This window comes from Diadema antillarum, unplaced genomic scaffold (assembly GCF_040938485.1).
Source record: "Diadema antillarum isolate AM-2024a unplaced genomic scaffold, OU_Dant_1.0 seq00000906_RagTag, whole genome shotgun sequence".
Classification (NCBI taxonomy): domain Eukaryota; kingdom Metazoa; phylum Echinodermata; class Echinoidea; order Diadematoida; family Diadematidae; genus Diadema; species Diadema antillarum.
In genome coordinates this window covers 141186-153458 of record NW_027271764.1, presented here as the reverse complement: position 1 = coordinate 153458, position 12273 = coordinate 141186, and the positions used below count along the sequence as shown (strand labels likewise).

Below are 12273 nucleotides of genomic sequence, written 5' to 3'. Positions count from 1 at the left end.
TTCCTTAAAAATTTAAACTTGTAAGGAAGCTCTCGCAGAGATATTTGACATTATTAGTGAGTTTGGCGTGCATGTAGAATTGTGAAATATTAATATAATGAAAACATTTTGTCGACACTCTGGTGTTTTCTAACAGGAATTCATGCACTGATGAAAAGGAAGCAAAAGAAAAAAATCACATTTTCTAATATTCTTGCGGTTCAAGACTTTAACATAGATAGTGAAGATGGTAATAACTACGGGAAGATCGTTGGTCTTTTTAACAAGCTCTGAGGTTTTGCTTATAAAGTAAAAAACAAAACTAACTGTAATGGATATAGTAACTAACAGAACAGCAATATATAATGCACTTTTTGGTTTCATTTTCTAAGCACCCTGTTCGGGCTTTTTGAATGATCATCTTCTTATTGTCTTGTAGATAAAGAAATTAATCAGTGAATGTTTGATTTATTTACAGAGCTATTTCAGTGATTGACGTGAAATATCTAATTGTATATTATCAAGTTTTCTCTAGTACAACTATGCAGCTAATAAACATTGAGTAAGACAGCGAAAGTGTGTTTTTCGAGTCTTTTCCCTTCTCGACTCTTTGTATGTATCCGCACATCGTATGATATGCGTGTGCTGGCGACCATAATCGAATCTAGTAAACGCACACTTGTAGACTTTGGAAAAAGACACAACAACAACACTATTTACATTAATGAAATCTGAGTGAAAGTGAGAAATTTTAGTAAGATATAAAAACAAATGATGTTCATACTCTAATAGTAGGGGCGCTGTGGCATACTGGGTAAGACTCCCGACTCCCAACCGGAGGACCCGAGTTCGATTCCCGCCCAGTGCTTCTCGTCCCTGGACAAGATGGGTTTACCAACCACGTCTCTCTCGACCCAGGTGTATAAATGGGTACCTGCCAACTCCTGGATAATGATAATGGCAGGGCCCTCTGGTAGAACAATGACAACACTATAAAGAGGCTACCCTGGATAAAAAAGACCGTATATATTATTATTGTTATCATTATTATGTAAGACATTTATCAGGACATTCAACTAATGTCTCGAACTAGGCATCATATAAAAATCTCACATCTGTGACGGTGTTTTTGAGACTGAGTTAAGTGAATAACCATATTGTTCAACATATAAATTCGTCAAAACTGTGCACGTTTTGTTAGTTTCGCCTACCAAATTTAGGCAGATGGGAGGCAAGGGAGGTTTCATATCCACGCAGGAAAAAGAAATACCATTCTACATCACCAAAGTGACATTCAAACTGTCGTAAATTTGTCAGTACTGGACCATTTCGCTGATATGATCTGTTGGTTTGCTGCTTTGAGTGCAGCAATTGCACTCGAAACAATTAGTACTCTTAAACCATCATTACCATCGTCCTTATTGGGCTGAAAGTTCAGAAAAAAGAAACACACACAATATTATGTTTTCACATCTGTATCCATCAACATAGTACATGTAAAAGTCATGTGTACACATCATTCACACACACACACACACACACACACACAGACACACACACACACACACACGCACACACACACACACACACAACACACAACACCCACTCACACAAACACACACACACACAAACACACACACACGCACAAACACCCCCACACACCGTGATGCATAGTTAGGTCTAGAGCGAGAGAGAGAGAGAGAGAGAGAGAGAGAGAGAGAGATATGCCAAGGAAAGGAAGGGAAAATAGGGCACTAAGAGATAGAAAGAGAGAGAGATATCCTATAAAATGTTATAAAGCTATTGAACTCTACACATTCTCTGATAAACATATTGCTTATTTCAATATACTAAAACACTTTTAATTGCTCGTTTTATTCTAAAACATGAGTTTCATTTTCTTCTCATCAAGTCGCATGGTTATCAAATCTCTTCTTCTGAATAAAGTGTGTATATCATATATATGTATATTTTACGCATGTTCGCAAATTGATAATGCCTTCCCAGATGAAATTTTTGCAAAGCATACCACATTCTACATACAACCCCACCAACACATTAGCCTCCGATCAAATCCTCATTTTTGCTTTGTCTTTTCTAGCGTTGGGTGAATCTTTACTATCGTTGCACTTGAGACAATAGGCATGATAGGTGAAATCCATAAATCACCGCCGCGCTGTATGCAAAGTATACAATCAACAGCTGCCAAGGCGCACATGCATGCTGCATGGTTTATGATAGAATACCACACTGATTAGGCGCCATATGCACCACCGCTGGGGCAAATACACTGCACCCAGGGATAGACTACGCGACTGAAGAGCTCTCACCATCTGGTCAAATAAATTTGGGAAACAGAGAGGGAGAGAGAGAGAGAGTGAATTAAAAAAAAAGAGGCAAAATGAAGGAAAATCAATTGCACATATCGATTCAGGGCATATTTCTAACAATGCTATGAATATGGCTAGCGTTCACAAATTTTCGGTGATCTTATGTCTCGGCATTGTATACAGATATTCTTTAATACTTGAATATGATCAATACAAAATGAAAAGAGAACACAAAGGTAGGTTACCAACACTCAAATATTCACGTAGAGACATCACATTGTCAAGTGCTATTTTTTAATGGAGAATATTGTAATATGAACTATAGGCAAGCCGATTAGTAAAAGTTAAAAGGATAGTTGCACCTTCATAATTTATATCATAATAATATGTGAATTGAGAGCACGCCGTAATGTTTATAAAACACATCACTGAAAGTTTAAGGAAAATTGGACAATCTGTTCAAAAGTTATGAGTTTTTGAAATTTCAGTTCCGCCATCACTGGATGAGAAGACTACACAGCTTGTGATGTCACATGTATAGAACAATATAAAGAAAATAGAGGGAGATTGTAGCATACCTCCACATTTCACATGAAAGAGCACTTGACTTGCCTCCTTCAGAAGGCAGGGGGAATAAAATTACCCTCGATATATCAGTTAAAATTCGAAGGAATGTGTACTTTAAGAACAAAAAAAACCTTCCCGAAATTTTGTGAAATTTTCTGTTTCCCTACATCGTTCTACGCACGTGACATCTTACACTGTGGTACAGACTTCTCTACAAGTATATAGTGACTGTGCGAAAATACAAACACACGCACCAAGAAAGAATCATAAGTTTTGATCGGATTTTTCAATTTTCCCCAAACTTTCGCAGATGTGTTATACTAGTAGTTCTACTGCATCCACTCAATCAACATGTATATGAAGGTGAACTTGTCCCTTCAGGGAGCATCTGCGAAAACGTTAGACAATTTCAAAATTGCACCTGTTTATTGTTCTGTTCAAGAAAAGTACTAGATACTCTTCATCATATCATCAATTACAATTTTTTTTTTCATTAGAATTTTCATTCATTTCAAAATTCAATTGCAATTAAACATTTGAAGACACTTAATGACACAAATTCAACACACAAATGTAATCATGGAAAATATATCTGTATTGCGAACTGAAATACAATAAAAGTTGTGACTATTATGACAAAATGCCGAACAAAAATGAACGTTTTTAAAACGAATGCACCCAAACGCCACAATAGCTGCATCATGGTTGCAGTAAAGTTTATCGTCATGCAAAGTTACAGAATAAAACCTGGTCCACTATCTTATATCTCAACTAAACAATAAAACAACAAGTCACAAAATACCACTCGACATACTTTTTAATGGAAACTGTTACAACTTAATGGCTAATGTATTTTGTTAAAATCGTGTTTTGACGCAGCCACTTGGTTTTTTCCTGTAGTATGCAGATTACTTCTTGTCACTCTCATTGAAACAAGGAAAAGTGAGGAATGAGTTCTAAAGAGAGTCAAAAATATATGCTGGGGATCACAAAATGCTTTCTTATCATGATAACTATCGCTGAAAGGCTGAAAATATATAAAGGGTTTGTTTGCAAAAACCGATAAGTCCATTTTTGAAGATTTTGAAGTACGATTTCTGTCATAAAGTACAAAATAATACCTTTTAAATGATATATTGGTCACTACATAAAAAGGTATGTTTTTAAAGTTATGGTCAAAAGAAGCAAACATTTTCTTATTATTCTCGTTATTTTTCTTGACCTTTAATCGCAAATATCTCCATTTGGCAAATATGGACTTATCGGTTTTTGCAAACAAACTCTTCATTATGTTAGTCTACGCTGCACGTATTGATATATTTCTGTGGAAGTCGTTTTCGAATGAATATGAAATAAACATCACTGAAGCAGTCGACAGAAAAATTATATCTCACATTCAGCGATTTTACCATGTATACAGGGAAACTATCTTTTATGTATACTAATGTTAAACAATCCCTACAATGTAAACGTCATTCCTTCCCTTCTTTCTTGTAGGGACGAGGAAAAAAATATATTTTTAATCCTTATCGAGTGTGTAGGTCGGTCCTCTTTTGTGTGTACCAGCACAATTTTGTCAATATTAAGACCCACACCCTTATTTAATGACGGGGGGGGGGGGGGGGATCGAAGACAACTACCAACGCGCGTGCCCTCGCAAATGAAGTGGAGTTGAATGGACACAACTTTTATTGAAACATACACAACATGCTCAAATGCTTGGGGTTGCGTTGCTCTAAACACGCCGTAAATCATACATCATGCCAGCTTAGAGCAGAAATTATATCACGCTTTTAATTTGATTGTGACGTTTATGAAGTACGCTGCACTGTACATATACGTGGCTAATACTGCGCATTCTAAGCCAGTGCAGCTCTGCTTTCTCTGCCTTGTCTCTAATTACCCCCTTTATTTCATAGTCTCTATAAATCTGAAGAAAGAAGAGACTCAAGTGCTTTATTAGCATTTCTTCGAATTTTCGTACCGTAGAAATCGTATAGCAGTGAAAGACCTCGAGACAAAATGAGCTTGTTGTTGTTGTTGTTCCTTTTCCATCTATGAAGATGGCTGGATAGCCCATATTCAGCTACACTAAGCTGGTCTTCCATGGGGTCCAGTTGGTTGTGGGGTAGGACCACTTCACCGGGTTAGACACCCTGCTCTTTGCGATGAATGAATGAAGCGGGATCTTTTACGTGCATGAGCTGTGACTCTCTCATACACGGGACCTCCATTTTATGTCCTATCCGAGGGACAGAGTGTTATGCCTCTTGCTAGAGGGGACGGTATGTTTACACACAACATTGCTTAGTCCAGACTCGGGTTCGAACCCGGGCCGCGTGATCGTGAGGCAGACGCGCTACCGACTGAGCCAACTCACCGCCCTAAGCACCTAATATACGCAGAAATCTTTGATTGATTTATGGTTTACAAGCTGAAAACATAAATATTCTCTTCATTTCAGCTATAAAAACAGGCAGATTTAAAAGGGAGGGGAGGGGTCGAGAAAAATCATTTATGATACACCACTGGGTAAAAAGAAAAGCAGAATGAACGCAACAGGGGGTGCGTTTTTACGCAAAAATTCAATTTCATAGTCCTATGATTGAAATGAATATTTACATCAGAATACGTGGACGAAGTTGAAACCTGAATTTGATAATTTATCCTTCCTATTATGCTGTCGAAAATCATCTCTAAAAATATGATGGTGGAATTTGTTAAGATTGTAATAGCGATCTATATTTCAATAAAGGTTTTCAAAGAACTCATATCAGTATACTTTTTTTGTGGACAATTACTGCATGTGCAATGTTAGAAGAATCATGGGGAGGCCTCCCAAAAGATATGTCCATTTGCACTTTGGGGAAATATCTAAGCCCTTCATGATAGGAGGCTAAAGGTCTCCTCCCGGATGTCAAGAAATGGTTCTCCAAGATAACAACCGATTATTTCTGTCTTCATTATAACAAAACTAATGAGATACAGAAATGACGTCCTGTCTTGCTCGGCCTGTGATTGTGTTTCCAAGTTTGTTTTGCTTTGCTTTGCTTAAGTTTCCTTCACTTTGTATCTCACTGACCGGACTGATTTCGCTCGAAAGAGCTGAATGTTGTTTTTCTATATTACAATACCATTTCACTTTCATTTTTCATTATTTTCACAGGCACGATATTTAATGATGATTTACCCACACCACCAAACAGTATTTTGTCTACTGACACAAGTTATACCCAAAACTAGTTAAGTGATGAGAACCACAGCAATGATTATATTCGTTATCTTCTAATACGCAAGCTATCTATTCTTGCTAATGTTGAATCATTCGAGACTCTACAGACCCCTGTTCGTACAATGCTTTCCCGATTTCCCTATGATGACGTTATATACATGGCGATGCTCGGACGCATTGATGCCAAAAACAATCATCATGTTCATGTAGTGACACACGTTGGACGGTCGCTTCATATGCACGAAACGCTCGTCGTTCCTCGGCGCTACGCCAAGGCGCGATGCCAGGACGCCAATGTACGAGTCGTCCATAGCGATCGGAGCAACAGTGCCGAACAATGGAACCATGCGGAGCACGACGTCGAAAGAGAGGATGACGGTTGGACCGCGGATCATGTCGGGAAAAACATCGTCGGGAAAATCACCGTAGGGAACGTAATGGGGGTCGGTCATATCCCGGATCGGGAAATCTTGGCGCAAGACTTTGCCAGCGTAAACGTTGCTTGTTTTCTTCAGGGTATTCGTTATCCAGTTGGATAAAATGGGCCCGTTGATGAAGACGTTGGCATTTGTTTTAAGCAAGTACGCTGGATGACAGCTGGGAGATGCCTCGTGCAATTCAGTTATCCACTTCATGGCCATCATCAGCTTCCGCGTTTCTTCCGCGTCCATGTCGACGAAGTCGCCTTGCAAGATGTCGGCATACTTGGCACTCTCTGCAAGTATCGCTTCGTTCTTAGAGGCATCGGATCCTACGGCAAACACCACCCACCAATCCATAGAAGGTGCAGGAACGTGAGAAACATGGAAGTTTCCCGGTGATCCCCACGTCTTCCGGATTGTGTTCCGAACCACGTGATCCTTGACGTTGGACAAAACGACTACAAGAATGAATGGCTTGCGGGGACATAGTCTAACGTTTGGATGGTGTGTAACGGAAACGGGGAACTGTTTTGGCTGAGGATGAGGCTTCGCGACTGCTTGTGCCTGTTGTTGCAGATTTATGTGCTTGTTAGGCTTGAACTTTGGTAGCTTTGGCTGGTTTTTCGGATTCTTGTTATGTTCGGCGACGGCCCGATAGTCGGGATCGACTTCAGCCTTTCGGTACTCTTGATATTTGCGCGCCTTTTCGTGTAACTTCTTCGGCGTTAATTTATCAAACATATCGTGTCCAAATACGATTTTGCCAGGATGGTCACCTGCATGTGACCTTTGCCCCGCCTTTGGAATCTGTTTCTGCCCGGCCGCTGGAATCTGCTTTCGCCCCGCCTTAGGTATCTTCAAGTGAGAATCGTCTGCTTTGCCTGCAATTTCTTGTTTGTCATCGTCGTGCTCGCCTTCCTCATCGTCATCCTCGTCTTCCACGACTTCGGCGGCAAAGACTGGCTCGTCATCGTATCTCTCTTCGTCATTCTCTTGTACAACTGCCTTAAAAACCTGTTCGTCCTCCCCGTCATCGTCTTTGATCACGTGATCGTCGTCAAAAGCGTCGTGGCGGTCTCCAGGTTTGAAATCATCGACCGGTCGTTCGTTTTTCATGTGCATTTTTTTATCATGACCTCTTATTCGGTTATGAGATTTATCCTCATAACCATGCTTATCAACAACTTTTTTGGATTCAGGGTTGGCTTTCTGCATAACGGCGTCCTCCACGACTTGTTCGCGTTCACTGTCAACAACGCCATGACGAAAACTGACTTCTCCAGCATCGCTGTCACTATTCCTCCAGTAGACGAGGTAATACAAACTAAATGTCACTAAAGCAATCACCAGACAGTATGCCAACGAGTTACATCTGAATCCCCGAATTTGTGTCCGGTAGAAGTTTGAGGATTTGAACCCCATTTTGGATTCGTCGGAGAAGTCGCCGAAAACTTGGCGGACACCCGAATGCCCGCGCATATGCACGGTGGCGGCGCTCACCATGTGGAATTTCGTTCGCACGTAAACTCAGTCAAAAAGAAATCAGTCCAGGTCTAGAACGACTTTGTGTGAATTAGGTAGCCCAATCAACTCTACTCTCTTCTATTGGCATTTTCCTTGTATGACATGATCAAAGAAAACGCACGTCTTCACGACTTCAATCAAGTTGGTGTAGAGAACATATTTGCTAAATCTCAGCTTTGCACTGATGACTGAACACTCCCGGTAAGTTCCTTGTGTACATTTCACACATCACGGAAGCGTTTTGCCATGAACCCTGCCGATAACTGTGAGTTTATGATTACATGTGCAATTACTCTCACTTCAATATAATTTGCTGAGAGATTCGTGTCGTCGTGTGATTTGATATGGAGTGACTCGATATCAGCCACGTGGATTACAACAAAGCAGCATATGTTTTTTTAAGCTAGTCTCTCATTCAGTCTGTTTTATTTTTTTTTTGAAGTGTTAAAACTGATAGCAGCAAGCTTCAGTAACCCAATGTTCACTACGCCTAATCAGTGGAGTAATAATGTAGGGGATACCTCTTAACTTATTTCATGAAGACAACCTATCTCTTCTTGATGCCCTTAACGGGCCATATCCATTACCCTTATCATCAGTTTAAGCATAAGATCATTCATGAGGAGTGATAAGAGATGTAAAATGTGCAGATTTTTGGTCAGCATAACGTTAGATTACTCAGGGAAGGTCTTATGATAAAGAGAGGTACAATCATTGACGATGATTTGTAAAACAGTAATGTTGCTATCATGCTAGTTATCAACTGCTGTCTATGTCCTATATGCAGTTGCGACGAAAGACTACCACTACAGCTTTCCCGATATGTTGTTGTCCTGCCATGTGATAAATTTCCCATACTGCAAGGAGATCCATCATTGAGATTGTCTAGCTGTTGGGTACCCGACTCACCTTTCACGGTATCGGTAACCGATCACGGACGTTTGTACATACTGATTTATATCGATTTCACCAGAATCAACGAATCATTATAATTGGCCGCGATGGGCAAACTCGGCACATGCTTTAAATACAAGCAGCCTGAGTGATACCCATTTTGTATGTTAATCAGAGGTTATGGATCATTAGATGAGTTCAATTATCATTGTGGCAACAACAGCATCCTTGTTAATACTGTTCTTAATTATTCTCAAAAGCCTTTCTCGAAAACTGAACAGAAGGTGGTACAAATGAAACCATGGTTTAAACCAAGGACAAAAACCATGGAGCGCCAAGTGTCGCACGGAATATTTCGTTACGAAATTGGTCATTTCGTCGACAAAATGACCGTTTCGTTAACGAAATTATCATTTAACGAAAGTTAACGAAATTATCATGTGGGAGGGGTATCCCCCCTCCCACATGAGTACACCATATGTCCCCCCCCCAAAAAAAAAAAAAAATACAACGGTACCCTCCGCAACGATATTTACTTTAAAAATAATGCATCAGTCCAAACACAATTTCAGGATATGAAACCATAACTAATTACCCATATCTTACAGATATTCCCATTTGATTTGCTTCAGTGGTCAAAGAGAAATGAGGATTTTTGAAGAGCATGTCAGAAATCCCTCCATGTCCGCCAAGTTCTGTCCATTGCATTCACACATTATAATGCAGGTCCAAGAGCATTCAAGTGGAAGTTGAAAGAATTAGATCCATGACCTGCTTTCCAACGATCCACATTTTTCTGTGACCACTTAACAACATTGACTGGGGATTTCTGCAAAATAAAGCTAAGATGTTATCTTCAAGATCCTGAAATAACATTCGGACACTTTAATCATTGGAAGTTATCAATGCGAAAAATTTTTTTTTTTTTTTTTTTTTTTTTGGGGGGGGGGCTATCACTGTATAGTCATGGCAGGAAGAAAGGAGCTAGTGGACGCAGCGTTCGTTCACTTTAAAGGGTGTGTACAGTTCTGGTTGAGTTGAGGATTTAGCTTTTAACGTTTTGCGAGATATTCAGAAACCACTCTATGTCAAAGAGCATGCCATTCTAAGGGGTATCAAAAGTTTATTTGGTGAAAATTGGTTTTGAAATGGCTGAGATATCTAAAAACAAGGTGAAACAAAGAGATCCTAATAAAAGGCGTGGCCTGTCGCCTTTTATTATTATCACGTTTTTGATATCTCAGCCATTTGAAAACCAATTTTCGTCAGCAGCATATAGTGGTAGAGTGTATGTTAATTAATGTCCTGTTGCTGTTTTTTTTCTTTCTATTCACAACGATACGACTAGTAGAAAAATTATGGTCTATTTAAGAACAGCTCAATATTGTCGACGGAAATAAGCAGGTAATCGGTTTTGCACTAGCTGTTCCTTGTTTGTTCATGCTGTAGAATCATGTGAGGGAATTAAAAGTTAACAAAAGAAGAAGAAGAAGAAGAAGAAGACAGCTACATTCCAGCCACTGCATAACCTTCAATCATTGTTTGGTGGAAAATGTATATTGAAGCTACCACGAACTGAAAAGGTAATACGTTCGTCCCCGAAAACAAAATATGCGGTTTATATTGTACCGTTATCAGCAAGTTTTATTAGATGGCGGGAAGGTTTTGATTGGTTGTTTTAGTGTATACAGGTGTGAGTAAGTGTGTGTGTGTGTGTGTGTGTGTGTGTGTGTAAAAAAAAAACCAACTCATTCGCTGATGAGAATGGCATTATACCATGTTTACGTTACTTCAGTTCCAGGTACACTTTAACTTCTTCGTGTCAATCGTGTCAATTGTGTAAGAAGAGCGAACATCTACTGTAATCCTGGATAAGTTACAAATCTAAGTACTCGTTAGAACATGAAAGCACACACAGTGAGAGGTTGGCATCTGATCTTCTTGATCATTGTTGGGATAAACGTTTATTTTCTGTCCAAAAGCCGAAGACAGAAGTATACTCCCTGCTTATGCACACCTCCACATCGAATAGACGTCGACGCAGGTGAAAGGAAGCTGGTGGCCACACCGGCCGCGCGAGAGAATGAGGATAGAAAAGCTTCGAAGTCTTTATCAAAGTATATGCTAGAGCCGATCGACAGTCACGATTTTTTAAACCTACACAATCCAAGAAATATATGTAGCACAAGTGATCATCATGGAGAACTCGAAGGGGTAGATATTGTCATTTTCGTGACATCTGCTCCTGCCAACTTCCATCGGCGGCAAATCATCCGAACGACTTTTGGAAACGGAAAACACTGGTTGCTATTCAACAAGACTGTAGTGAGAACAGTGTTTATGCTGGGCAGTACATCTAACCATACTGTGCAAAGGGAAATTGACCAGGAATATGATTTGTACATGGATATTGTGCAGGAGGACATGATTGATAGCTACCAAAACCTGACACGAAAGACGATCATGGGTTTGAAGTGGGTGACGAACCATTGCCGACAAGCCAAATTCACAATAAAAGCTGATGACGATGTAATATTGAATATGCCCCGGATCATCAACATGCTCTCAAAAGCTCCTTTACACAACTACACTGCGGGACATGCTTACGTCGATGCTGCAGTGATTCGAAACAAGCACGACAAATTTTACACTTCGAAAGAATTTTATCCCAATTCAACCTACCCACCTTACTTGACCGGAGCGGCTTATATCATGTCTACAGACCTGGTAGAGGCAACCTACCGGACCGCTGTTACCACCCCGCTCTTTCCTTGGGAAGATGTCTTTGTGGGTATGTGCTTACAGAAGATGGGGATCAAGATTAAGACCACCGGATATTTTATTTGTGTTCACGCAGAAAACAACTTCTGCTATTCTGGCAAAGAACAATGGAAATTATTTGCAGTATTTTATAACCTGTCCGAAAAACTCATGCTTCAGGCATGGCAAAGTCTGTCGCCATACAGTACTTTCAATGGATAGATGGACTTAAATGAATTTAGTTTCAACTTGCTCTGTTGACACAAAGAAAGCGAAATATAAAGGAATTTCTCTTATTTCTGTGTTTTGTGCTGTTATTTTTGTTGCTGTCGTTTTAAATAAGTCCGTCATGTGGGCGAATATCTATCTCGAATTTTTGACACAGCAGAGGTAAGGTTGGTCCTAACCCTCCCCACCCCATCCCCAAATAATAATAATATAGTAATTGTTAACAGTAGAACTGAGGTCAAAATGACTTCCATCCTTAAGCTCATATTGTTCAAGTGTCTCTCTGTGTCAACCAGTTTGATTTGATTTGATTTGATTCGATTGTTTCTGCATTATC

The 12273-nt window shown here is 39.8% G+C and overlaps 2 protein-coding genes across 2 annotated transcripts; one reads left to right on the top strand and one right to left on the bottom strand.

The window, feature by feature from the left end:
- Positions 1 to 6209: 6209 nt before the first annotated feature.
- Positions 6210 to 8033, bottom strand: LOC139741134 (uncharacterized). Its single transcript, XM_071651721.1, has one exon. The coding sequence runs from the start codon at positions 8031 to 8033 to the stop codon at positions 6210 to 6212; it is 1824 nt and encodes a 607-aa protein (XP_071507822.1).
- Positions 8034 to 11069: 3036 nt separating this feature from the next.
- Positions 11070 to 11930, top strand: LOC139741133 (beta-1,3-galactosyltransferase 1-like). Its single transcript, XM_071651720.1, has one exon. It carries the CDS (start codon positions 11070 to 11072, stop codon positions 11928 to 11930), a length of 861 nt encoding a protein of 286 aa, XP_071507821.1.
- The last annotated feature ends 343 nt before the right edge of the window (positions 11931 to 12273 follow it).